General features: G+C 38.7%; 2 protein-coding genes and 1 long non-coding RNA gene across 3 annotated transcripts in view; all 3 read left to right on the top strand.

The window, feature by feature from the left end:
* Window positions 1–1,539: 1,539 nt before the first annotated feature.
* LOC134881210 (uncharacterized) lies at window positions 1,540–3,427 on the top strand. The gene is made up of 2 exons (XR_010168021.1): window positions 1,540–1,599; window positions 3,111–3,427. It is a non-coding gene; the product is annotated as an uncharacterized LOC134881210 (long non-coding RNA).
* Window positions 3,428–6,171: 2,744 nt separating this feature from the next.
* nipal3 (NIPA like domain containing 3) lies at window positions 6,172–12,475 on the top strand. The gene is made up of 11 exons (XM_063909324.1): window positions 6,172–6,417; window positions 6,727–6,795; window positions 7,385–7,556; window positions 7,721–7,780; window positions 8,099–8,244; window positions 8,888–8,984; window positions 9,156–9,291; window positions 9,445–9,533; window positions 9,706–9,769; window positions 10,587–10,681; window positions 10,897–12,475. Exons 1-11 carry the CDS (start codon window positions 6,379–6,381, stop codon window positions 11,082–11,084), a joined length of 1,155 nt encoding a protein of 384 aa, XP_063765394.1. The 5' UTR covers window positions 6,172–6,378; the 3' UTR covers window positions 11,085–12,475.
* A 609-nt stretch (window positions 12,476–13,084) lies between these two features.
* rcan3 (regulator of calcineurin 3) overlaps window positions 13,085–27,850 on the top strand; it is a 40,009-nt gene continuing 25,243 nt past the window's right edge. Inside the window, exons 1-2 of the mRNA XM_063909152.1 lie at window positions 13,085–13,275; window positions 14,580–14,838. Coding sequence (XP_063765222.1) covers window positions 14,629–14,838 — 210 coding nt within the window. The 5' untranslated portion in view covers window positions 13,085–13,275; window positions 14,580–14,628. The remainder of the gene's footprint in view (window positions 13,276–14,579; window positions 14,839–27,850) is intronic.

The following is a 27,850-nucleotide window of genomic DNA, read 5'->3' as shown; positions in this document are numbered from 1 at the left end:
GTCCGCCTTCAATTTACAAGGCAATTTGTAATAAAATGACCAGCTTGTTGAGACCAACATTGGTTTTCATCAGGGTCATTATCAGCATCAGCCACAGCTACTGCATTTTCTCTGCTGCATATTCTTTTATACATTTTGAGACCATATTTCACCAATGCAATGGGCTCTTCATGAGATGCAATAAGCACAGAAAACCTAAAGGATCCAAAAAGCAGAACTATTTTGCTGTTGTATTAATCCCAATTTTAGTTTGATTTCGGGAAATGACTTTATATCAAATTAAATCTGACAGTTACAATAAGTGGCTGTATAATGCCACCACAATTTGAAAGACAACATACATAATCTCTTTTCACATCCTGATTAACAACAGATTTTACTCCATCTGACATGCTCAAGCCAGAAACGTCAACTAAAGCCTCAGTGACCTTTCGTCGGATGCAAAAGAAATTCCCAATAACAGACATCAGCACGCTATAATTCTCTGCTCACGCATAATAGGCAGGTATGACACAGAGAACAACAAATGGCTGAGCTGGGCATAAGAGGTTAGGCGGACACAGTTATGTAGATTATTATCTCGCTAGTCGGATGTTTGTGTGCTTGCTTCCTTCATTCATCTGTAAGTACATTTGAAAGAGTTTGGCGTGATTCAGTTAGCTAAAAGGGATATTTTTACAAAGCTGGGAATTAATAATTCTTATGAAATAGGATGAGGGTCAGTACAACAAAGGATAACTTAATCCAGTCAAATCAAGTACTGCTGGCTCCTAATCTGTGTTTGAGAAACTCCTCATCAAGAAATTACTGTCACAATTTTGCAGCAAAAAACATCATAAAAAGTGAGTCTTTTGGTGAAATATAACAACTTGCTTCAAAGCATTCGGTCCAAAAGACACTCATCAAACATGAATAAGCACTATTGGCTAAACACAGATTCATTGTCTTTTGACGCACAGGGTTCTTCCTCCTGTTTGAAAGCACACAGATCATCGAAATCAGAAATTTGGGAAGATGCCCAAAAGGCACAGTAGAAAGCTGATTTGTTAACTCATTGATTATTAGACCCATAATGACAAGCTGTGCCTCAATTATAATCAATATTTTATCCAGCCTTTATTTATGATGTTGTCATTGTCACTTAGGAGTCATCGCTACCAATGTTCCTGACAGGCCTGGACTCGCAGAGGATTTAGGAAAAGCCTGCTCTTCCACCACTGCTTTATAACGTGTTAACATTCCTTTACGGATTGGAGTTTCACCTCACAGTGAATGACTTCCTGTTGCATGTTGCGGTACTGTAATGAATACATCCCCTTCATTCCCTGTTCCCTAACGTACACGCATTCTTCAGTCATTACAAATGGATGCTGGTCTGTTTTTTTTTTACAACACGCCTGGCAGTTATTAAATACACACCAACATGCTTGTTGCCAACGTTTGCGCATTCCTCTGGAGCTACATGACAGCGCCCACGCATCACAAGTAACTGATAAAGATATTTTGTTGATAGTAAACAGAAAGTAGTTACAATACATCTTCAACTGTAAGGTGTTGAGAATACCAGTCCGCTTTCAGAGTCGACAAAAGGCGTTGAAGGTGAGAAAATATCATTTGTAGGATGGATTGGCTAAAAAAGGCTCCTTGAGTCTTGTCGATTTGAGGATACATAAGCACTTCAACTTGATGCCAGAGGTGTCAAGGTTCAAGAACTTCAAAAGCTGTAAATGGAAACTTCTTTGTGACCTGAAGCAGAAAGCCTGTGACTCTATGTCTATATCTCTATCTATCTATCTATCTCTGAACTCTACCTCACTAAAGACACACTTGGTAGGTGGCTTGTAAAGGATGCGGAGAGTTCAAACAATAAAGCTGTTCAACAGAAATTTTGGCAGCTAAAATGTTGATAATCATTACTTACTTGTATTATGCATATATGTATTCATTTGTACTGTATGAGCATGTTTTATCATGTAAATGAAAATTAAACCCAAATAAACAATGAGGAGTTCAAAATCAACCAAATAAAAACGATTTATCCTAAACAAAAAGCTCTAACTAAACTGAACAAATATTGCTTGGTTAAATTAACTTAAATAAATTAACCAAATGTGTCAACAATTATTATTTTTGTTAGCTTTAATATTTAACTGCCAGACAAAAAATAATACTTTGTGTCATTGAGCCCCAGAAATTTGAGATGGCACTATGACGCACTACAAAATGTATCCCGTTTGTTTTTCATATGCAATCTAGTTTTGTAAAATTAGGATAAAATAAGATAAGATGTTCCTTTGTTAATCCCCATGGTTTGCAGCGTTTATGCAGCAACAGAGAGGAGGAAAAACAATACAGATTCACGCAGAGATATGAAACACAAATTTAAATTAAAAATTAAAAATGGAAAATTGTAAAAAAAATATACACAGATAAGTAACGGTTTTAAAACAACCTGTTTGAACAGAGAATAATAAGTGATGTGGGCATATATACATTAGAAGTCTGCACTGTTAAAAATATACACATGTACTGTGTATGTGCAGAAGAAAAGTGCAGTCAAATTTATTGTGCAAATTAAATAAGAACATAACTTAATATATAGATCAAATACCATTAAACCAAGATGTTCAGTTTGTCATAGTTAAAGAGGACCCAAAGCAACATATTTAAATACTATCGCCATTCTTCCAGAGTTCTCTATTCCTCTTTGTATTGAGTATGTCAATGCTAGGCTGTATCTCTGAGACACTATGACCGCCCTAACAAAAAAGTTCAAATTAAAAACCCAATATATGAATAACCGAATTAATATTAAAACCGAAACTTAACCAAAGTAGCAAACACAATCAGAAAACATGCGACAAAATAAAAACAAATTGAAAAAAACGATTAAAAGCTTGTATATGCAGTGCACTACATCATGTCCTCTTGCACATTGGGCAACAGTAGAGAACACACGCACACTCATCATGTTTGGTTTACCATAGGGGCACAAAATGCTGCACTTTTGCTGCGTTTTTTTTTCTTCAATTGCTTTGTTTGCTTCTTCCACTTTTTCATCCACACATCAATCCACACATAAGCCTGTTAATCCATTCATTCATCCTCAGGGCCTTCACAGTTGTCTCGCAGGGACACACACAGGTGGCAGTGAACAGGTCTGTCCACTATGCATGGTGACCTGATGCCCCGAGGAAGGGACACACCTTTATTTACCAAGACTTCTGACCCGGCAGGAAATCAAGACAATGACAAAAGTCCTAAAACGTATGATCGTCTACCGTTAGTTCAAGACGCATAATGAATAGTCATAATTGTTTAACAGTGTGAGGGTATGATAATTACTAAAAATAGACATTCTGTGAAGCATTTGCATGTTTAATGACATAAAAACACAATAAATGTGATTCACTGATGTTGCTATGAAGATGTTTGTCTGTCAATTGTATTAGAGAAATCGCAAAAAGAGGCTTTTAATGTTTTCTAATTGTCATGTTAAGCAAGAGTCATGCATCGATCATGTGAACAGGTGATTATTGACAATTAACAATAAACATGATCCTGAGCTGACATTATAATTACAAGACTTATTGTGTTGTGTGTGCACATATTGCAGGCTGCAGTTCTATTGTTTCTATTTGTGTAAACTCAAAACTATTCATTTTTTATTTGATGGCCTATAAATGATCACATTATGTTTTTCATACTTTGATAATGACGTTAATTATAAAGTGTACAGCGTTAAGTTATACTTTATATGAGGTAATGCAGTGGAAAAAAGATTCACCTGCATACCTACACGCACCTGTTAACACCCTGAGGAACAAGCACCTGTTCGTCACCGACTCCCCCCCCCCCCCCCCCACATCTTCTGTGACTGCAGTTGGTCTGTGAGCTATAATCAGTGTCTTAGTGATAAATATCTACAGCGGCCTATAGTGCCACGTCTCATTACAACAAGTCGTGAAGGACACTAAACTGCAATAGGCGCGGCGGGAAAGAAAGTAGATTATGTTTTTTATGACTCACTGGGTTCCTTTGCGTTTAACAAATTACTTCTGCTGTTGCTTTATAAAGCACTTAATGGTTAAGGGAAAGATAACTCTCTGGGACGGGTCCACTGCTCAGAGTCAGAACTCAACACAGAGAAGCATTAATCACTTTTGCATCACATTCTTCGAACAAACTTGCAATCTGCTTTTTTTTAAAATATCAGAGCCCAATTTTACAGACATTAATGTAGCATCACATTTCCCCCTGAACTGAAGCTGTAGCTACCGTCATTTGTTTTTCAAAGTTAATTCTATTTTATCGTATTTGAGATTATTTGCATCTTAATTTTCATTTCATCTCTTGAAATCCTTTTTATGTGTGTGTTTGTATATTGTCTTGTGTTTCATGACGAGTATATTGTCTTAATGGCTTTATATTTATGGAACACACTTTGTATTGCCTTGTTGTTGAAAGATATTCAAAGAAACATGCCTGCTTTAACTAATTAAATTGTAAAGCACAAGCTTATACAATAAATTCAGCTCCATATGCATTGATAAATGAAAGCTTGGCAGATTGTATATTATACAAGCAAGCCCTCATGCAATCCATAAGGGCTTGCTTGTATAATAGCAGGAACGGCAGTTAAAACAAAGAAATAATTTTCTTATTTTAGTTTGAAGAATTCACGCATAACAGATCACTGCAGGCAAAAGGTGAAATTAAAATGACAAACAAATTCAAATGACAACGAAGAATTGTGGATGTCCTGTCTTCAACATGAGCAGAATGGGACGGGTAAATGCAATCCCTTCAGCTTTGGTGTTTCACTCCCTCTGCTGGTTGGCAAATGAAATGCAAAAGTGCATTTTGTTCAAGAGTTTGTGAATTTAAGAGCTATTTTTTGCTGATATCCAGTTAATGTTATGAAGTAAAAAACTGAAAGAGGGCTAGAGTTTTAACATGTAAAACAAGTTTAAGGTGTCAGCTTATTTTTGAGTCAGAATAATAAAAAAAACGTATATGGGTTAAATAGCTCTGGTGTTACCACAGTAATTGTCCTTTGCCATATCTATTTCCAATATTGCAATATTGTATGACTCATCAGTTATATATAACATAATTTGTATATGCTTTAGAAATATGAAAACAACTTTAGACTCTTTGTAGCTAACACCCATTGACATACCTTTGTTTTTTCCATAGCTCTTATTATAGCAACACCGTTGCTGACGTACTTTGCCGTGTCTATCCTTCCCTGTTGCAATGACACAAACAAAAGAGAAAGCATACCTCTAGTGTTAGTCAGGATTATAATATGATGCTACGTTGAGAAAGTCATTATTATATTTACCTTTTTTTTTAAATATTGTTTTATAGATGATTGTGAAGAAATAACTCATGTGTCACCTTATTCAGGAACATTTAGTCCGTTTGAAATTAATGTGAGTGCGTTTTTGTTTTGTCTTTCAAGCGTGTTTGTGTTGTATGACTGATGTTATATTTGAAAATGTGTAGGCCTATGGGTGTTGATTATAAGTGGATAAATGTATATGTTTATGATGTACAACCATGTATGGATACATATATTGTTTGTATTAATGGCAATTCTGCTTCTTTTCATGTGTTAATTGTGAGCATGAATGCCTATAAACTCAAATTTATTAAGAAGAAAACTTCTTTAAAAATAATTATTGTAGTTGTCTGTCTAATAGCAGCAGGATTCTGCTCTAAATGAAATCCAATAATTTATTGTAATTTAAGTACTACTTAAATGAACAATACTTTCCTACTCAGCGTTTATTACAGCTCATGGCACAGCCTACTGGCCTCAAGTGGTATGGCAGGCTCCATGATACAGTTAACAAAAGAAACTCATTAAAATTAAGAAATAGCCTACATTATAATCACATTACTTCTTATTTAGCTGATGATTTTCAGCGACTAACTCACATTTCAACATAGACATGCCTACTGGAGAAATGTGGGGTTAGTGCCCAAGGACACCTCCACATGTTGACTTCAGAGTCTGGAATTACTGACACTGGTCACCGTCAAGACGTCTTTTTTCAGTCTTTTAAAATCCCAACAGCAACTTGACCTACCTGTTATGTTATCTTAATTATCAAGTTTGTAATGAAACGTTCGTCACTGTCCCCAGTCACGTGATTCTGGCGTAACTGCGTCAAGGCGTAGCCTGAAACAGGTGGAATCAAACCCGGAAGTGAGATGCTCGAAACAAAGATGGTTTCCTCCTCAGGGTAATGCCAGATAAACAAAATAATATGAGGGAAACTCACGGAATGTCTCAGCGACAAGATGAAATGTCTGGTCTTTGAATGTCTGGCTACAGCTGATAAATAATAAACAGCCTCTGAGGCGACCATGATGGATATGAGCATAGCCTACGGAGGCTCCTACACGGTGAGACTTTTAGCCTGTTTACTTTAAGCGTTATGTAATACTGTTGTTTATTTTTTCCTAATTATGGGTGTTAAAAAAAAAACATACATCGCTGTGTATGTACATGATCTGTTTTGTCACGTCTCATTATTTTTGCATAGTAGCAAAACGTTCGAGATACCATACTAACGTCACTGTACTGAATGTCAGAGGCCGGTAGAAAGTGAAAACATAATTTTACTAACAGTAAAGCTAAAATTAAGTTTAACGTATGGTTTGTACAACGGTATGCAACATAACCTAATGTATTACATGTTTTTCCTTCTTCAGGATAATCTTATTGGGACGTTACTTGCCATTTTTGGAAATGTGCTTGTCAGCATCTCCCTCAGTATTCAGGTACAGAATTCTGTTAAAACATTTCTCTTAAAGTGATGAATTTTTTGTATACTATGCCATCCTAGCAACCTGTAAAAGTAAAGAGATTATGAGTCCTTCAAGGAGAAAAATAACTTCTTGACCACCAGCCAGATGGCTATTCAATGTTCCAGTTTTACCACCCACACACATTATTAAAATGTATTATTTTGCTTGTCAGTGATGCACATTTAGTAGCTGCTTGCACATTTAACCAGTATTTGGATAGGAAATGGTGCTACTTTGTTGCCAAGATCTCTTATATGGAACAGTTGAGTTTCTCTGTGTCATGTCCTCTGATGTCAGTGATCTGTGTCAACATAACAATAACCCTCTGAAAAGGCTGCTATATAGTATTATTAACCTTTAATTTACACTTATATGGAAGCAATAATATACAATTATCAATGATCATAACACAGTGAGTTTTTCCCAGACTGAATGACAATCCTGTTTGTACTCTTTCTAATGTAAAACCATTCTGGTTTAAACCACCTCTACATGTTTGCCTTGTCTTAACTTAGTAAACTGAACTTGTCTTTGTGTTTACCCTGCACGCCTTTCATTGCAGAAATACAGCCATGTGACATTGGCAGGAACCAAGGACCTTCGTGCCTTCTACCGCACCAAAACCTGGTGGTGTGGTTTTGTACTGACATGCGTCGGGGAGGGAGCCAACTTTATTTCATATGCCTTCGCCCCCCTCGCACTGGTAGCACCTCTAAACGCTGTGTCTGTACTTGGTGAGTTTTTTTTTTCACTGATATTTTAGTCGTAGATGTTCTGTTTATGTGGAAGTAAGCTCACTGTAATAGCCAGAGAAATGAATAAAAGCAGTTTCAAATGTATGCATTAAATAAATTAAAAGAGAAATATGTATTAACCTCTTCCTTATTTTTCTTCTCAGCAAGTTCAATTTTGGGCCTTATTTTTCTGCGTGAGAAATCCAAGCCAAAGGATTTTGCAAGTAAGCTCAGCAAATTTGTGTTACTGTAGACACTTACATGCAAATAACAACAATAATATGCAAATTTGTGCCAATTCTATTCAAATTTCAATTTGCTTAATGCTAAACCTGACACACTGCCCCCGCAGCTACTAATGTTTATTAACTGAAGCACCAAGATCCACACGCTTCCCTGAATACAGGCCAATTTTTGTTAAAAATGACACTTTGTGTGAACTTATATGTTTTAAATGATAAAAAAGTACTTGGTTGAGTTTCAATTTGGTGTCTACTTCATGATATAGTAAACATGCTTACTGAAATGGTTTGTTATTCCAGAGCGCTATGGACTGTCCTTCCTCGGCTGTCTCCTAACTATAGGAGGAACATATCTATTTGTAGCATTTGGACCAAACTCTCATGAAAAACTCAAAGCAGAGAACATTGTGAATCACCTTGTAGGATGGCCTGTTCTCTTGTATCTGGTAAGACATTTTAATTTACCAAAGAAGTTCAGAAGCACAGGGCTCCATATACAGTTGACTCAATTTGCATCTGCTAACCTGTGGGCCTACACAATCATTTAAAATCTGCCAATATAACACATTTAAAGCAACACAACTGTCCTGCAAAACAGGTTTAGTAACTTATTCTATTTTATTGAGACGTTCAAAAGTTAAAAATCAACCCAATCTCGTCTTTATAAGGCATATGTGACTCTATACCTTGCCAAATTCAGGTTGCAATAGACATACCAGGAAGTCGGGCAATGGCCAGTCAAAAGTGACTCATATTTGGTTTAGGGTTATTTCATAGAGACGTCTCACGGAGGTATTAAGTGGATAGTCACTCCCTGTATTGTCACAGACACTGCATCATTATTTAATGTTCCAAGGGGTAAAAGCCTCTTAAGCCATAAATAAATCCAGTAAGCCAAACACTGGACAATAACATAGCATAAGTCTTCCTTTTTATGTTGTTAAATATATGTCCCAGCTTTCTCTACCTGTGTTGTTTAGCATAAAGGTTGGTTTCTAGCTGTGATCCAAAAAGGACTGCAGAGCTTCCTGTTCCTTGTTTATTTGCTGTTCATTTCCTGTTTATTGTTTGTATTCCCCTCATTGACAGCTCCTGGAGATCATCACGTTCTGCCTGCTTTTATACTTCTACAAACAGCGCAATGCTAACTCCCTCATTATTATTCTGATGCTGGTCGCTCTGTTGGGTGAGTGTCTCTCATTAATGCCAGTCAATTGAATACCGTCTATAAAGTCCAGCTGTTTACCATACTTCATTAGAATATTAGAATTACAATGATCTCATGGTTTAATGTTTGAAATGCACTTATGCACTGGTTTGTATTTAATCGTAATATTCTTTTTACCTTGGTGCTCAGGATCGGTCACAGTCATCACAGTGAAAGCGGTGTCAGGCATGTTGGTTCTCACATTCGAGGGCACCATGCAGCTGGACTACCCGATCTTCAGTGTTATGTTTGTGTGTATGGTGGCTTCAGTGGTCTTCCAGGCTAGGTGAGGGAACAAATCTCAGATAAAGTGTTTCTGTTTCTGAGGTTGTATTTTTTACAGTATAACATTAGCTTCAATTCAAGATGTTATAGTTACAAGTGATCCAAACTTCATTTAATCAATGCTGTTTTGATATGTTGTGTGTTGCCTTTTAAGTTTCCTTTCCCAAGCTTGTAAGCTGCATGACTCCTCTCTGATTGCCAGTGTCAACTACATCCTCTCTACCGTCCTAGCTGTGGTAGCTGGTAAGTTATTATCTGATATTCTGTTTTGACTGGTAGTTTTCAATCTGACCCTTATTGACCAGTGATTGCATATTACTGCCTAACGCACACAAAAAATGCAGTGCCTGATTTGCCATTTGTGTTTCCTGCTTAGCCCCTTTTTAGAGTCAACAAAGATTTTTCTGGTTTTCAGGGGCTGTGTTTTACCTAGAGTTCAATAAAGAAGACATCCTTCACATCTCCATGTTTTTGTTAGGGTAAGTAATCATCCATTATTGGCCTTTCTGACAGATATCTTGAAATGTAGAAAGAAAAAGTAAAACAATTATGGCTGAATTCAGTTAAACTTTCCTGGTATTGTGCATGCTGAAACCATCTTTAATGGTTGTGGTGGAAACTTCTGAAGCAATGGAGATGAAACTCAAGAGAGACACTGGAGAGCAGGAACTTGATGGCAAAACACTGTTGGGTTTATTCGGAGTTACGGCCGGAGAATTGACAAGACATTTACTGTAGACACGAGTTGCCACAGCGGTTGCCAAACCAATTCTGAAGATCTCGGCAATAGGAAGAGGTTTTAACTAGTTCCAAATGGATAATCAACATTCTTCAAACATCAGACTAAACAAGCTCGGACAATATGTTTGACTTAAACTGTCATCTAGGTCACAGATAAGGTGTTTACCGGAGCATCTGTGTCCAGATAAACTGGAGCTAGCTGTCCCTAAAAAATAAAGCCAATCCTAGGTCAGCGTGAGCTTGTACCCACTGTGGGAACAACAAGGCTTCGGAAGCCCAGGCTGCCCCTCCATAATGAAGATAACAGCACCTGCAAGGCCATAGAGCCAGGTCAGAGGAGGACAGAGAGAAGAGATGCAAATGAGCTAAAGATTTACAAGCTTACACAAAATATTCCCTAACAATGGTGTTTGTAATACTTGTGCTTTTCCTACTACATGTTAAAATGTCAGCCTTGAAATGCCTGTGCCTATATTTTTTTATATTATAGACAAATAACCCAGAAGAAAGACATATGATATAACAACAATATGGATGATGTTTGTGCTTTTTCAGATCTGCATTCTGTTTCCTTGGAGTGTTTCTCATCACTAAAAACAGGAAAAAGACAAAGAACTTTGAGCCGTATGTGACTATGGACATGGTTAATGGTTTGTATAAACTTTACATTCATTATAAAATATTGTTTCAAAAAGATTTGTACACGTCTTATGGAAAACAAACACAAACAGTGACAGTTCACTTAGTCTTTAATGTTTTTAACTAGCCTGGTATACTTGTTAACACTGATACATAATTTAGCGTTTTTATTTTAACCTACATTTCCTGACTTAAAACTTATCCTACCTGTACCTTCCACCATCAGGAGTCCCAACTATTCACGACAAAGGCTTGGTTGTTCAGCCAGACTCCAATTGCTCTTTCTCCTATGGAGCTCTGGTCAACAATGATGGAGTTGCTCCTGCTACACATTCGGTCAACCTTGAGCAACCACCGGTCCGTTCCAGGTCCAGTAATGCATCTAATGGCCAGCCTGACCTAAAGAGAGATTAAAACAGAGTATTTGCCCCTTTTCATGAGAAGGACCTTGGAAGGCCATTATGGGTATTTTCAACTCTTTTCACATGTACCCTGGACCAACCTCCAGCCCAGCAGAGGGTGTTAACTGGGTGCCTTACACTCCCATTCACATGCTTTGCTTTCTATAATCTCTTCAACAAAACCTGATCATAAGAAGCGTTCCTTTTAGAGAAGATGTCAGCTGTTATCATTCCAAACTGAAGAGAGGAAACCTGAAGCTGCTGGATGTTTTATTGGATTCACAGCAGAGGTGATGTTGTGCCTTGGAGCTTACTGCCTTCACTGTGTTAGAATGGAGATCTAAGGACTCACTCCCATGACTGTTAAGCTATTCTTTGCTCATTAATGACGGCATTAAGGGATCTGTTCTTCCATTGAGGATTGTGAACTCACGCCTCAACATTGTAAAATATAACTGCAGACGTGCCAATGAGCTTTTTGACTTTAAATATCTGCCTCTATCTTTTTTTATGCGAGTGGTTTTTACTCCGCAATTTTGCCTCCTGTTCCAGGAATTTCATTGTATTACTACTTTCCTGATGTGACCAAACGATGGGGGCACATTTTCTAATTTATTGTAATGTATTTATCAATTCAATTTAGATGTTAGTGTGCCTTAACAAGTAGCAGTACACTGGAAGTAGCTGTATTTACTGTAAGGTGATTACATGACCCAGGTGGGTGATTGGAGCATCACTGTAGCAGTTCAGTTATAAAAAAGTGACTGTATAGTATACTGATTATTGAAATCTGAAACCTTTGAAAAGAAGGTGATCACTGATCACTCAAAAAGAAGGGAAGTAAATCATACAAGCCTCTTAAAACAACTAACTTGACTACTCTACTGTTTGTGTACATTTTGAAAATAATGTTGCTGTCCTTTTAACCTGATGCCCTTGAAGTTTTTGATGACAAACAAATGAAGAAATAAAAGACAACATATGCATATTGTTAATTATGTTTTTCAAATGTAACCTTCCCATCAACATGTTACAAACGCAGTATGTGGATGATCTTTATTTATTGAACATACTGTATGTAGCAATGCCCTTCCACAGTATTCATCATGTAGTCATTTTTGTTATATCACCTGTGGTTTGTTGTGTGTGCATAACGTCATTACATCCCTGTACAAACCAACCAGTCTTAATAAAACTGCCATTAATGGAACCTTAACAGTGATGCTGAAAGAAAAAAGACTAGCTTATTTTTCTTGTGGATGATATGCATTGTTATGTCATTAGCTTAATGTTACCTGATATACTTGGGTGCTCCATACGTTGTTTAACTCTGAGATTTGATGGAACAACCTTGTTTTCTCAGTTGTATTCATGTAAATAATAATGATGTCACTTGTAACCGGATACTGCTGCCTGTCTTTTCTGTCCTAACTGAAACTAAATGTATAACGCAGTGCATTGTCAGAGAACAGTCATAAACTGTGTCATAGGAAACTACCATTCTGCCAGAAAGAAAACCTCAACCTCTTTGAGAGATGTAGAGCGTAATATTCACCTTAGAAAACTGCACTACAGCATGCTTGCAAAATTATCATAATCCTCAATTTTGTAATTTAGTGGGTGAAAAATCCCATTGACCTACCTGGCTTCTTTTTGACATGCTGTTGCCTTATGTTGCTTGAAAAAGTAGATAGAAAAGATACTCTTGAAACTGAGGAGCTTAAATTCGCTGTACAAAAACCTTATTTTGTGTAGGCATATGTATGCAACAGGTGTATCAGAAAATTGAACTGAAATGTAAATAAGTATAACAATGTGAGTAACTCATTGTGTTTACGCGGTGATTGACCCACTTTTGGATGCTTTTCCTTGTCAAATGAAAGCATAGTTTCCCTGCAGAAACCTTTGTGTCACTTTACTGCTCAGTCGCCACCAATCTTGAAGCGGAGCATCCTCCCCTGCTGCAGCCTCATTGGTCGCTGCGATCCTCCGCCGGCCTTTGATTGGTCTCACCTGCGGGTCCTGACGCCGGAATAGGCTGCATCAGATAGTAGTCCAATAATCCAGAAATTAACAACGACTGGTTTGACAGAGGTTTAAAAACATCACAGCAGTTTTAATCGGTTTGACAACGTCACCAGAAAATACAGCTTTCAGTGCACTTGCAATGGGTTGTTCCGGAAGCTTTCACTGACAGTAGTGAGGTGAGTACTACATACACACATTTTCGCAAATAAACCGGTTAGAAAGGGAAATTAAAGCAGTAACTTTGCTTGTTAGCTTGCAACCAAGAGTCTGTGCTAACTTTCGAATGATGTATATGTTCGTTGTAGTAGATCAAATAGCATTTAGCATGCGAAACAAAGTGTTTTTGCGAGATGGATCTGTTACTCTTGTGCTAAACGCGCTTGCAACATTCCATGAACACGAGCCCTTGATATGAGAGCCAGCGGTTTGTTTTGAATGCACGCGATGCAAATGTTGATGTCATGGTCCTCTACGACCATTTATTCTGTGGACATGTGATGTTGTTGTCTTAGCCTACTCTATTTACACGTTATTGCGATGAGATAGATGACACGACGGTGCAGTTTTGGGTATAATTTAAATATTCAAGCCGTATTTCTCCTGATTTATTTGAGAAAAGGTCCATCTTCTAACGCTGTTGTGATCAAAATATTAATAATAACCTTCACTTTGCTAAGTATCCCAGTAGATGGCACTCTATCCCCAGTAGAATGTTTGAAATTTTACATTAGGATCAGACTTCATAATAACCCTTTTCCTTTTTTATAATCTGCATTTTTAATGAATTAAATTATGTCGATTCATTGATTAGTGGACAGAAATGAATCTCATCAAGAAATAGTTGGAGCGAATAAAAAAAAAGCCCCTACCTTCAGGCATTTAATGTTAATATGAATTGTTTTCATAGCCTTTTATGAAAGTGAAATAAATATTTTAAATGTTGAACTGTTGTTTACCTTGGGATATGGGAAATGGTTTTTAATTTTTACATTTTTTGTCAACTTTTTTAACAATTTCTTAGGATAATGATCAGCAAATTGATCCAAAATTAAAACGTTAATACTTGCAGGCCAAATAGGAATACAGTACCTTTTGTAACGCCTGATTTTATATACTTTAACCAGCAAATTAGCTAGTAATCCTTGACCGGGATATAATCAGGTATACAGACCCACAGAAGGGTGGAAATACTGTATAAACTTCCACCACTGATTTTCATTCCTTTTTTCATTTGACTCAACTTTTCTCCTGTTTATCTTTCTCTCGACTCGCCATGCACTTAAGGCGTCAATCCTTCCTTAATTTACCCTTTCCATTTCTCTCTTTTATCTATCCCCCAGCCTATTTTAATATCGTCTGCAACTGTGTAACCTTCATGCACAATTGTCCCCCACCCACCATTTAATGATAACTCAAACTTAAAGCTAATGTATATCACCTTATCTCCCAATGTCCAATCTCTCGACTCCCCTCTTCCCAGTTCCCAGCCCTTGTGGTTCCTGTCAGCTGCCATCCTAAAAGACATTAGAATGCTCAGAGAGAGCTCCAAGGCCTGGAGCAACGGCTCAGAGGCCTACAGCAGCGATCCTGAGGAGGACGAAGAGGAAGAAGAGGACATGGTGTTTGGGGAGACTGATCAGGACGGCGTGGCGGAGGAGATGATGGATCTGAGCGACCTCCCCACTGCACTCTTTGCATGCAGCGTCCACGAAAGCGTGTTCGAGGAGGACGTACACAGGGTGAGATGCAAGCATACTTACTGGTTCAAATTATAGAAGTGTCTGTGTTGTGTGTGTTTGTGTTTTATGTGTGGGTTGGTGCATCAGTATATGTGTACATCTGCTGAATGTGTCAGCGTGTCCAAGATTCATAAGCCCAGCAACACATGCATGATGTCATCCACAGCTTTCTCTCCTGTCACAGTCTCAAGCTGTGCTACTGATGGCAACACACACACACACACACACACACACACACACACACACACACACCCCCCTGATGCTGTTATTTATTTGCCAATGAGTATGGATGCAGGGCAGCGGATTACAATATGAATCATGAGTCATAAGCAACCATTATCCATGTGCTTGTGCATATCATTTGATCATCACCCCAGCAGTGTGTTCTTCATGCCAACTTATAGATGATTATGCAACGGGCCTCATACAGACATGTTTCATTTGTGCTCATGCACACACTAGCTGTTTAAATTCTGTTAAGGCCTCTCAAGGGTGTGTAGAGTCCCGCTGTCGCAGCTTTATCAGACTCCTCAGAGCGGGAACACTATGGATCACTGGATCCTGTTTGCTAGAGGTGGATACAAATTAAAATACTTTTAATTTTCTGCCCCTGTAATCCAATTATGTGGTCCTACCATCCCTCCATCCATCCAGCTGGCATGCCTCCCTCTCTTTAAGTCTCACAGCGTTTCTTTATCTGTCAAGTACATCTATCTATCTCTCTCTGACGTATATATCTCTAAAAGCTATCTTCTCTACAACATTTCCTCTCCACTTTTTGATCACTTTGTCAACTTTGTTCTCTTTCCTAAATTCTTTCAATATTCCCATCTCTCTCTCCTGGGCATTCTTTTTTTATCCTTTCTATGTTTATGAATGCAAAGCAGAGAGCCTAAATCTGGCGCGTACACAAAATCCCTTTAAATGATTCACTCCTCGCTTTGTGGGTTCGCTGTTGGTACACCCATTGCTCCTAGCCATGGAGTCTGCCCCCTCCCATCCATTTCATTTTGCCTCCTCACTTCATTACAATTCACACTCCGTCTTTTAAGTGGAAATGCCACCCACGCACCCTTCAGTCAGAGCGTGTTAATAGATTGTTCTCCATAAGATTCAGTTAAATGAGCTCCACTAAAAATAGAACTTCTGACACTTATTTAAACCTTAAAATGAGGACGGAAAGGGACGGGGTACGAAAATGAAAACAGGTTGCTTATATTTTTATAGCACAAATAGGGACTTTATGAGGTTGTTTTTGGCCTGTAGCAGTGCTTTCTATTCTGTACACACACACACACACACACACACACACACACACACACACACACACACACACACACACACACACACACACAAACCTTGTTTCGTAATTGCGCAATTCCTGCATTTTCCTACTTGCAGAAAACTTGACAAGCTTGAAAAGTCTAAGCATATTATCTACTTCCTGAGTGAAGAACAAGGACATTGCAACCTACATTTCGGTGTCTTTGGGATCTTGGCTCCCTCCCATCACTGACATTACCTTCTGTTTCTGTTTTCAAAAGCCTGCATGCAGGAGGATGGGCTGTTTCTTCTTAAGAGAGGGGGAGGGTGACAGAGAGAGAGGGCGAGACATGCCCTAAAATATTTTAAGAAGGTCTTAGCAAATTGTAAAAGCCTTTTCCTTTCTTCTGCATTTGACAGTAAAACCTAGCAGCACACTTTCTCTGTAATCTGCATTATTATTATTGTTTTCCCCTGACCAGAGGCTATGTAGGATGAGAATACTTTATACAATTGTTTTTGTTTCTTGAGAGGGTTCAGTACAGGTCTGTTCAGATCAGTCCACATCTTTAAGGAAAATATTCGTCATTTTATTTAAATAAATGAGTATGATTAAAACAGGGCTGTGCCACCAAAGTTAATGATTAACATAATCTCTCACTGATTTTGAATCATTGGTCTCCTAATTAAGATTTCAAATGGTTATTACTTTTAATTTGCCACATCATTATGAAAAAGAAACAAACATATTTTTCTTATCTGTTTGTCCTACAGTAGATTAAGGGAAACAACCACATTGTTTGGAAAATACAATGAATAGGGAATATATCCTTATGCGGTGAATGTTTGTATATGTCAATCTTATTTTACTTAATTAGTTTAGTTTAGTTTTAGAGTCATTTCAGATTTTTACTTTGAAACTGCTGAGTCACTTTTACCTTAGCTTTCTAAGACTCTTTCTCCTGGGGGCCTGAGGGATAATCAACTACATTCAGCATATGAATATGATTAACATCAGTGCAAAGAGTGAACACAGCGGCAGATAGTGTGTTTTCTAATTCTGAACTGAGTCATATAACTCCCACAGAACACAAGTGTGTACAAGGAGTGAAGGAGTTAGAGACAGAGGTGTGTGTTGGCAAAGAAACGAGGCAAAGTGGTTTCTGTGCTTGTCAAGACAAAGGTCAGAGAAGCCATTAGAAGTGGTTTCTCATAGTCCCAGTGTATACTAGGCCTAAACAGCAGAGCAAAGCTTTCATCGCTGCCACTGCTGCTGCCAGACTGAGCTCTGCTCAATCCATAACCAGTACAATCAGCCCAAGCATCAGATGAAGACTTCATACAACACCGAGCTAAATGTTGCTATCTTACAGGAACTAGACAACCAATCTCAATGTTTTAGTTGCTGTCTTGTATTATCAGTACTAAAGCTAATCTGAATCAATAATTGTTTTTATAAAACATAGATTACATGCATTGGAAGTTGGTAACTCAAAGTGACAAACACTCTGGACTGCACAGTGTCATCTCAGTATTTTGGGTTTACAACACCATCGCATTTACTGTTCGGTTCACCCTCACCGCTCTCATGAACCTAATTAGCTGTTTAAAACTAAAAAGATCATACACCCTAAAAACACTGTACACTACCTGCTAGTGTCTAGTTTCATAATACAGATGGTGGTGGCTTAATAGCTGACTGAAAACAAGACTCCGAATGAGTTCTTTTATTTTGTCATTTGTTTTCTGGATATGTATATGAACAACTGTGTACCCACATGTTCACCCCCACCAATTTTACCATACTGAACACATAAGTATTTATTTGTTACCTTATCTAGATCTATCTATTTTTTCACCACTGTTTTTTCTTTTAACTCAAGCAGATGCACACATCTACATTTGGCAACAGTCTGATCAAAGGGTTTTTTAAAAAGTGCATTCATTTAAGCAAACATTTGATGCCAGCTTTGTGTATATTCTGCCGCCAGCCGTTGGTGTTATAAGCAGTTTGACACTGTTAGATCCACAACTTTGTCAGATCGGTGACCAAGCAAATATTGACAGGCCTTCTTTAATGTGCTTCTCTTGTTAAAGCATTGGCTGTATGCATGTTTGTAAATCCTATTTTCAAGTGTGTTTGCTTAGCTTTGATATCTAGGCTAATGGGTTACTAATACACGTTTTTTTTAAACAAAATTGTACTTCCTCTTGAGACTTTATGTTGATCTTTTACTGAGGATACTTTTGTGAATCCAGTTTTTATATTACTCTAGTGTTTAGATCTTTGGTATATCTACTGTTTTTAATATCTAATATCATTCTAAATTGTAATCACTATCATTGAGTTTCAAATGTAATTCCTGTTTAACTCACACCACAGTTTTGTAGACCATTTCAACTAGGGACTCGTTGTTTAGTGGAAAATGCTTCGATTAAAACCAGTCCACAGGGTTCTCTATTGATAGTTCAGGGAACAAGGACATATTCTTTGGGTAATGACTTTTAAAGTGTTATGTTACAAAGCACCACCATTGAAATCCCATTAACCTCCATTGTATTGGGCAGCAGCAGAATTGTTGGAGATGTTCAGTATATTTAAGCATGTTAAACCAAAACTATTGCAGTCATCAAAAGTTAACTTGTCCAGCATAATTGCTGCAAAAGCCCTACAAATATATTCCAAACTGTTCCTGTTAGCAATGCATTAGCAGTGTATCTGCGATAGAGTGCTGTAAGTATGTGAAAAATCGAAATGCCACCTCGGTTGACACAGCTGTCTCACTTCAGTCTAATGTGTTTGATAGTGTGACTCATATATATCGGACGATAAAGTAAGACAACCCCAGAGCAGAGTGGAGCAATGAAACACATCAGGGACTAAATATAGCGTGATGGAGGATGTGAAAAGTGAGATGTAAAGTGAGTGTCACTGTGTATGTGTGTGTGTCGGTTTTTATGAGCTCACACAATGCATGTACATGCAGCGTGCATGCCTGCGCGTGGTCATGTGTCAGACTACAGTCTATTTTTGGGCGTCAGTCCCGGGGGGTGAACGTGAGGCAGCGGGTGCTTGGCAGGCTGAAGGTCAGACATGATGCAGTGCAGAGTGAGTGAGTGCCGCCGGGCCCCGCTCCTGCCGCAGCCGATATTATTCTGGTACACTAACCGGGATGTCTCACCGACTGGACTCTGGTGCTTTAATTCATCAAACGGTCAGGCAGACAACAATGGAAAGCAGTTTGGTTGAATGAGCTGTTGTGGTACTCAGGGTGGCAAAGCAGTTTGCACATTTGACAAGATGATAGTGTTTTCCTTTGCAATGACAGTTTCTACTTTTTTCTCTGTTAAATTATTTTCTGCTAGAATACTGCTTGCATTTCAATGAGCAGCTCAACTTGAAGTCAGCTACTAGGTTTTCCAGTCAAATCTGAGCAGAAAGTAACACTGTGACATGATGGAACACAATCTTTATTATCTTTACTGCCTGTATGATCTTTAATGGTAATGTATGTGTTTACATAACAATGTTGTCTTAGTGTGTGTACAAACGTACTGACAGACGTTAAACAGAAGGGGGATAGGTAAATGTTAAATGCCCTGCACACACACAGTAAACCTACACAGGTGAGTTCAATCATTTGGCTAATGAGGTCTCTCCTCAGGACAGTGTGGGTTTGTAGGCCGTGCTTGTTTAAAGACACCTCATTCGCTTTCCTCCTTGAACAGCTAGGATGAACAAATTATACCTTTTTTAATAATTGAGTGTGCTTCAGACCTATAAAGGATACACAACTCATGCTTGTCAGACCTGGTTATCACTCTATTTTAATTCGGTACACAAAACAGCCTGCCAGCATTCCACTTGTACCTCCTTGATTGACCACACTTGAACAGAACAGAGCCATCGTTAATGATATTAGCATCACCTGTGCTTCTTGCTAGGACAACTAAATGGCTCTTGTCCAATCATCACTATTCCCTATGTGAAAAGATACTTAGTAGTTTGCTTTATTGTGACTTCAGCTCGGGATATTAGACATTCATCAGTCATTAGGTAGTGATTTTAGACTATATACTATCTTGTAATGTATTGCTACCCATTTTTTGTATCAACCCACCTTGACCTGATGGATGTCTAATCTGACAGCACACCTGTGTGGCTGTGCCCTGTTCACATTATTAAGTTTGAACTTGAAGTTTGAAAATTGAAACTGAAAATTACATAAAAATATCCAGAAGTAGAGTTATAGATTTATCTACCACATACAGAAGCTGATGTCAAACTCTAAAGAAAGAGGAAGTTGATCAGTTCCCATAGTGCAAAGCATATTTGTTGATTAGTCATCCGACAGTCATTCTGACAGTGAATCATTTTTCACGCAACGCATGCACGAACGCCAAACTTCCGCTGATCTCATGAGAGGATTGTTGTTTTCTCACTGATGTATTCTTGAATACTTTGTGAAAATGTTCGTGTAACTTGAAGTTGGTTTTAGATATTTGTATTATTTGTATTTTTTTAATTTACATATATTTTTATATAAATGTTGGCTGTCACTTTCAGCCCCTCTTTCTCATAAAGCTCTTGTTTCTCTCTTAGTTTGCAAGGGATTCACACATCTTTCCCACAAGATTAAACTTATTATAGTCTACAAAGAGGCTGATTCCCCTGTGATTTTTTTTGTTTGTACTAGGGAGACATAGAGTAACTTGATGCACTTGATTTTAAAAATATCTCCTGGACACATTATTGTGATTTAATTGCCTATTAGTTTTAGACAAACTGTTCACAAAGCTCCTCAAATCCAGTCTATTACACTTTCTAAACCTCAGACATATCTATATTTATGATCGTAATGTATACATGATGAGTTTTATTTATTTATTTGAAAAAATGTATACAGTGCCACTTCCACACCATTAGATTTAGTCCAATTATTTTTTCCTTTTTGATGTGTGATTAAGATTGGTTTTCAAAAAAGATAAAAAGGCTCATCTTACCCCGCCCTCTCCTACTACGCAGGAGCTTATTGTGAAACTATAAGGTTTAGCATGCTCTGTAAGCCGTTGCGTTATTTGTTCTCTTGCGAGTCTATTTAAATCAACATTATTTTTCTGGTTCAATCAGTCTAAAAAAAGAAGTGTTCTCTGGGCGCTTCAAGAATAGCACTTACAACAGAACATGATCCCTTATTTGACTGACATATAAATAGACTCTCATCAATTGAGACGTAGCAGCAATCATACATGCAATCAAATTAAAAAAGAATATGTGCTACAGATGACAGCTTTTACAGGCTTGAGTCAAAAATGAAGCGCATAAATAAACCCACAGAGAGTTTAGTTACCCTGTACACTTTATGGATCTCTTGTGTTGTCTATTTGTACTTTAAAGATATGGTGTTTAAATGAAAAGCTTTTCTTAGGAGAGAGGTGGTTGGACTGTGTTGCTCTTCTATCTACTTGAAAATGAAAAGAGTCTTTTACTTCTGTAGCTCCAAATTTGACTTGAATCCTGCCCTTAGTTATTTTGTTTTAGCTTGCCGTCTTCTTACAGAACTTTGTTGACATTTTAATGTTGTTTGGCTGCTGAGTCCCTATAGAGCGGGTACCTGTGAAGCTGCGTCTTGGAGATATTTATGAGGACAGAGGGGGAGGGTTGGGGAGACCGCCATCCAAATCAATTTCTCCCGGTTGTCATTTACAGAATAGGACTATTGACAGCCTGTTGTTGTTGATTATTTTCTTCCCTGCACTTGTTTTGCACTGTTGTTTTTTTTGCTGCGAAAAATAAATACAATTATCTATGTGACTCTCCCAGATGCAATTTTGGTGTACTATGGTTCCTGTTTGTTTCAGTTTATATTTATATCTGTGTTGTTCATTTCTCCTATGAGTTCCTTTCATCACTGTCATTCAAGTTGGTCTCTGTGTGCATCTCACATTCTCTGCCCATCACTGTCTCCATCATGTTGCTTATTGACGGCCTATACCAAAGCTAATAATGTCTGTGGGCCTGTGAGGCAGCCTGTCCCTGTGATTTATACAGTCTGTTACTCTGGTGGCAGGTGTGTTGTCTGAAAGGGATCTTATGTAAGCTATATATTCTATTTTCTCTTTTGCATTTAGATTCCTTATGGACTATCATTCAAAGTTTGCACCCTTCCACTACCACATTAGCTATGATGACCCTTGATTTTAAATCAGTGAAATATCATCCTATCCTCTGGTGTCATGTAGTTCTCTCGCTTTGTTTGCCTGCCTCCAAAAATGCCATCTGACTCTCAGAGCACTGCGTTGTCTCCGAAGCTCTGAGACTGGCCCAGGGCCTATTTTTTTCTCCCCTTTTGTTGTGTCTGGTATTCGATGTCCGCATGCAGGTCGGAGAGTCTGTCTAACCAATCCAGAGAATTGACCTGATTTTAAATCAAAGCAATCAGTGGAACCATGGGCACGTGTTGCTCTGCGCTTCCTCATCCATCCCCCTCCTCTGCCTCTGTCCCGCTCCCACAGCGATACAGCAGCTCATCTCTGAAGCTCCTAATCTGCCGGACCAGGTTAAAGCACTGCACAGCTGCTGGGGGGCAATACTAGGATGTCAGCTCTCATGTTTGGACAGTGAGTGATTGTGATGCTGTATTTAAATGCACATTAAGTACATAAAGCCAGCTTTGTTATTCTAATCTTTTACTAATGTACATATTTATGTTATTGGAGGCACAACATCTTTCCACCACCCCCTACAAAACATATTTAACAATTATTTATCAAATAACAATGAAATGGAAATCATACCTGCTCTATATTTCCATGATTCTAGGTTTAATTATTTTATTTAAAGGGAAGATTATTTAAACATGGTGTGTCAGGATCAATTTCCCAGATATCATTGGATCTGAACCAGACGCCAACGACATAATACAAATAAACAAAACAACGGTTTGGATCAGATTTTGGTACAACTGTTGCCAAATCCTGATTAGTGCTCAGAAGTTCATGCCATTCCCTTTTCCACCTTAGCCCTATCCACTTTAAAGTAACTGGAAAGCCAGTGGAAAAAGCAAAGACAAAACTTCTGCAAGTTGTTGATATAGATAGAACAGTCAACGTCCTACAGTCAACATACAGTAGCATGCACAAATTGCAGTCAATAACAGGGACATTTTTGTTGGAGAAAGAGCTGCACCTGGGAGTTGTCCATTACTATTATTAAAGCTTGATTACTAGTAAAACTCAAAATGTCCTCATCAAAGAAAAAAAAGCTGCAGCAGCATTATTTCCTCCATAAAAATGAATCCTTTGAGCTCATCTGCAGAATTCGAACCATCAAATAAAATGAGTATCATTCTCCAAAGGAGTGTTTATCAATTCTACTATGACAGCATTTTCATCCCGTCCCTTGGACCTGACGGAGCATCTCTGTCTTTCTGTGTCTATTTCTATTTTCCCAAACGTCACTTTTATTCCCTCTGTGCCATCCTGCTCCCCTGTGCTTCTCTGTTCTCCCCTTGCTCTCTCTCACCTATACTCTGTAGATCTGTCTCTCTGCCCTGTAGACGCTCTTTTATCCTCCAGTCCCTCTGTCTCCCTCTGTCTCCCTCTGTCTCCCTCTGTCTCCCCCTGGCTCCTCGCGCCTGTACTTGGCTGCTTGCTTTATAAATAGCTTGGCCTAGATTACAGCAGCTGCATTGGCGCTGGCACCAGGGGTTGGTTTGGCCAAGGGAGGTAGTCTGGTGTAACCAAAGGGCTGGCGGTGTGTGTGTGTGTGTGTGTGTGTGTGTGTGTGTGTGTGTGTGTGTGTGTGTGTGTGTGTGTGTGTGTGTGTGTGTGTGTGTGTGTGTGTGTGTGTGTGTGTGTGTGTGTGTGTGTGTGTGTGTGTGTGTGTGTGTGTGTGTGTGTGTGTGTGTGTGTGTGTGTGTGTGTGTGTGTGTGTGTGTGTGTGTGTGTGTGTGTGTGTGTGTGTGTGTGTGTGTGTGTGTGTGTGTGGTGCACCCACAGTCTATGTGCATGCCTGCAGTCGCAAAGGTCCAGAGATTGTTTTTCATTGTCATTCCTTTCACTCTTCTGCTGTTAAATCACGCACACACACACACACACACAAGCCTCGTAAACAGACTTACGCACATGCAGATATACACACACACACACACTTCTAATTTTGGTGAATTGTTGTAGTAAATAAACAATCCCCTATGTGTGTGTTTCCGCGTGTTCAATTTAAGTTGACAGCTGATAAAGCACAACATAAATGTGCATGCACTGTTTATTGGTTATTGTCTTTATGTTGAAGTGTTGCATTTGTTTAGTCTGTGCATTAATATGCATGAGTGTTATGCGCATGTATATAAGAGCCCACGGTGATGATCCACTGCCCTGATTTCCTCCACCCTGCTCTCTGCAAAGCTCCACTCCAGAATACAAATTCTGCTCGTCAGTGAGTCTCAGACACAGCGTCTCACCCTTTGAGCATCTCGGCTGCCACTCTGCCTCCTCCTCTTCTCATCACTTATGAAGTACTTTATGCACAGTAGAGACTCTGAAAAACCTACATTTCTACTACTTTCTGTGTGCCTCATCTGACAATTTATGTTGCACATAAAGAATCACAAAGGCAAAACACACGTTGGATGAAAAAAAAGACCTGAGTAAAGATCTGCATTTCCGTAATACTACCACCTCATTTGTATTTGATGCCACAATACAACTTACTTGAGATCGATCAGGTGGGAATAATCTTTTGTAAACACACGCTGGTACTGTTATTAACAAATCGTACAAGGTGGCATCATTTGGGGGGGTTATAATGTGAGAAATGAGCAGTCACTGTTCTCAGTTACACATTTTCATTTGAAATGAATAAAGAATGTGTTGTATTTTCCGACATGGCGACTTGTTCAGGGCGTGCTGACAGTGAGATCTAACACAGGGAATTGTGAATGAGGAGAAGAGAACTGAGAATGAGGAGGAGGAGGAGGAGAGTCGCAGAATGAGGCCAGAGAGGAAGAAAATTGCTTCATCATCCACAGCGTTCCATCCTGCTTATCAAGACTGACAAAAGGGTTCAAAAGGGTTCGGAGAAATGCTTTGATAACCAAAAGCATTTAACTATACATCAAATGCACTGTACTCTGTCAGTGGAAAGTATGTAGGATAAAGCTACCTCTTTTGGGCTCAGGACCCCTCATGAATACAATATGTCATGTAAATATTTCACACTGTTACTTATATAAAGTTGATAACGTTACAATACTTTGTTTTGTTATACAATTAAATGGTCAATGATTAGTTTGTTTAAGATCCCATTTGTACTACAAGCACTTGGAGCAGCATGTGCTCATTCACCTTTTTTTTACATGTACCCCTGTAAGCTAACACACTATAATAATGACTAATGCACTATACTCACATTTGTAAAGCAGAATATGAAGGACTGCCTCTAAAGAAGTCAGAATATGCAACAGCAACAAAGTGTGTGTTAATAGGAGTCTCCGGTGGAATCAAAGGTAAAAAGACATTGCAATTTCAGTGAGGCCGCTGGTAACTTTTCACAAGATATACAGACCGTTGTATGAAGGAGGCTTTGCTTGGATTGAAGGAAGCGGTGTTGAAATCATTAATGTATTAGTTAAACTAAATACCGCAAGTCTTTATCAATAGGTTTTAGCTAAAGAAAGAAAGGAACCCTTAATCTTCCCAGAGGGGAAATTTACATTTTCCATTTGACCCATCCTAGTGTTACGAGCAGTGGGCTGCCATTATGTATGGCGCCCGCCGAGCAGTGTAGGGAACGGTGCCTTGCACAGGGACACCTCTCTAGCACTTGGTCCTTCAGGGACGGTTCCCAAGCCAAGTAGCTACGGACTTCGCCACCACCGTCGTAACTATAACTATTTCAAGTATTATAATGTAAAGATATTTCAACCATGTATCCACTTTTTCTTCCATTACACTTTAACTATTTTTAAGCTACTTTTAACTTTTTTGTTTTTCTATAAGTTTTGATTGTTAAAACTATATACCCATTCATTTAAGCTTATAATTAAAACATGTTCATTCATCTATATCCATTACATTTTATGGTGTTACGACTGCCTGGCAGAGGTGTGAACTTCTAAGGCAGCTTCTCCTCGCTAGCTTGTTATTGTGACAGTAAATTAGTAAAAGTGTAGCCGAGCATCTCCACAATCTTTCCACATATCCCATAGCAACTGCAGTCCCCTCGGTTACAGGTACACACTGCTTAGGAATCACCGCTCAACAGTGCAGCACTTGAGGGGAATAGACTCGACAATATCGTGTTAGACTAGATTGAACTGGTTTGGACTAAATGTGAGGTTAAATACAAGCAGGAGGGCTTTGATTAAAGAAGCATCTGCTGTGCTGAAGTTTCCATCAGCAAGACTGTGAAACTCGACCATCTTGACCCAGGGCTTTGTAAATAGGGGCATGTGAAAAGAGAATTTTCCAACAAGTCATAAATAAATGATCACAGGGTTTGCCAAGCTTAGGCTGCATTGGACTCCAGAAACAGTGGATTTAGAAGAAAAGGTGACATATGCTTTATTCTGAGCTCTTGATTAATGAGCTGAGGGGCTGGATTTTAAAGAATATCTAAAACTGTCAATATGATCTTCTCTATTGCCCACTCTATCTGCATTTTCTTGAAAGAATAAACTAGATTTACAACCAGGAGATGAAACAGTAGGAGAACATGCTAGTCTCTGATTCGTGGTGTTTTCTGATGTTTAGAGGCCGATTGTTCCAGACTGTGTGACTGACTGACGCTGTCTGGTGGAGGAATGTCACAGTCATCCTCACATACCTCACTCATGTCCTCCGTCTGCACAGCGTGGACAATGCCTGACACACACATGCCTGACATAAATAGCCCTCACCGCCTAGAGCCTTAATATTAATGGCTTATAGGGGACTTAGCTGTCTCGGCCGGCCGGGCAATTATTATGAAACAGAGGGAGAGTGGAAGAGATGGTCTGAGTGATGGGGGGGGAAAGACATGGTTTATTATGCAATGGCATAATGTCTGTGGGATCCTTTAATGATTGGTCTTCAGCTAAAGTGGAAACTCGCAATGTATCATCATTTTTAAGAGAGAAAGGAGCTGTGGCAGCAGTGGTAAAATCGGCTTCATCAGCTGCTTTAATGTGTGTGATAAAGAGCCACGGTACAGTTAATCTCACATCAACAACTCAGCACTTAAAGCTCACTAAGAACTTATTTTAAAGTTTTTATATTGAGACTTTCCAGGAACTTCAATAAATCGGCCCTGTCTTTCCATTAACCGTATGTGAGGGAACAGATTGGACACTGGACACAACATCTTGACCGCTGTATAACCATGTTGCGTGTCTATTATTCTTAGGCTCATGAAGTCACATACCATGTCAACAGAAGGCAGCTCTAACTCTGGTGCATGCAGCTGACAGGCATGGTTACGCAATTATGCCTTGACAAGGGTAAAAAAAAAAGTGCAGTAGAGGCCTTCCCCAAACTTTGCATGTGTGACACAGAGTTCAGTGGATGTCAGTGAGCCCATTATTGATACAAAACAATATTTTATGCTATTCAGTAAAATAACTTTTCTGATAGAGTATAGCTCCTATATTATTGTATCAGAAGGATATTATCAGTAAACTATAGCTGTACATTTTGTAACGTTGTTATGTTGCTGGTACACTGGTGATGGCTCCATTGACACAAACTGTGTCTTTATTCCAAACTTTTTAAA

The sequence above is a fragment of the Eleginops maclovinus genome, chromosome 19 (assembly GCF_036324505.1).
Source record: "Eleginops maclovinus isolate JMC-PN-2008 ecotype Puerto Natales chromosome 19, JC_Emac_rtc_rv5, whole genome shotgun sequence".
Classification (NCBI taxonomy): domain Eukaryota; kingdom Metazoa; phylum Chordata; class Actinopteri; order Perciformes; family Eleginopidae; genus Eleginops; species Eleginops maclovinus.
The sequence above is the reverse complement of the archived record's forward strand: the minus strand, read 5'-3'. Positions and strand labels throughout refer to the sequence as shown.

Coding starts and splice junctions, on each gene's coding strand:
- nipal3 (XM_063909324.1), top strand. CDS start 6,379: ATGATGGATATGAGCATAGCCTACGGAGGCTCCTACACG. Junction 9,534..9,705: donor CGTCCTAGCTGTGGTAGCTG/GTAAGTTATTAT, acceptor TCTGGTTTTCAG/GGGCTGTGTTTTACCTAGAG. Junction 9,770..10,586: donor ATCTCCATGTTTTTGTTAGG/GTAAGTAATCAT, acceptor GTGCTTTTTCAG/ATCTGCATTCTGTTTCCTTG.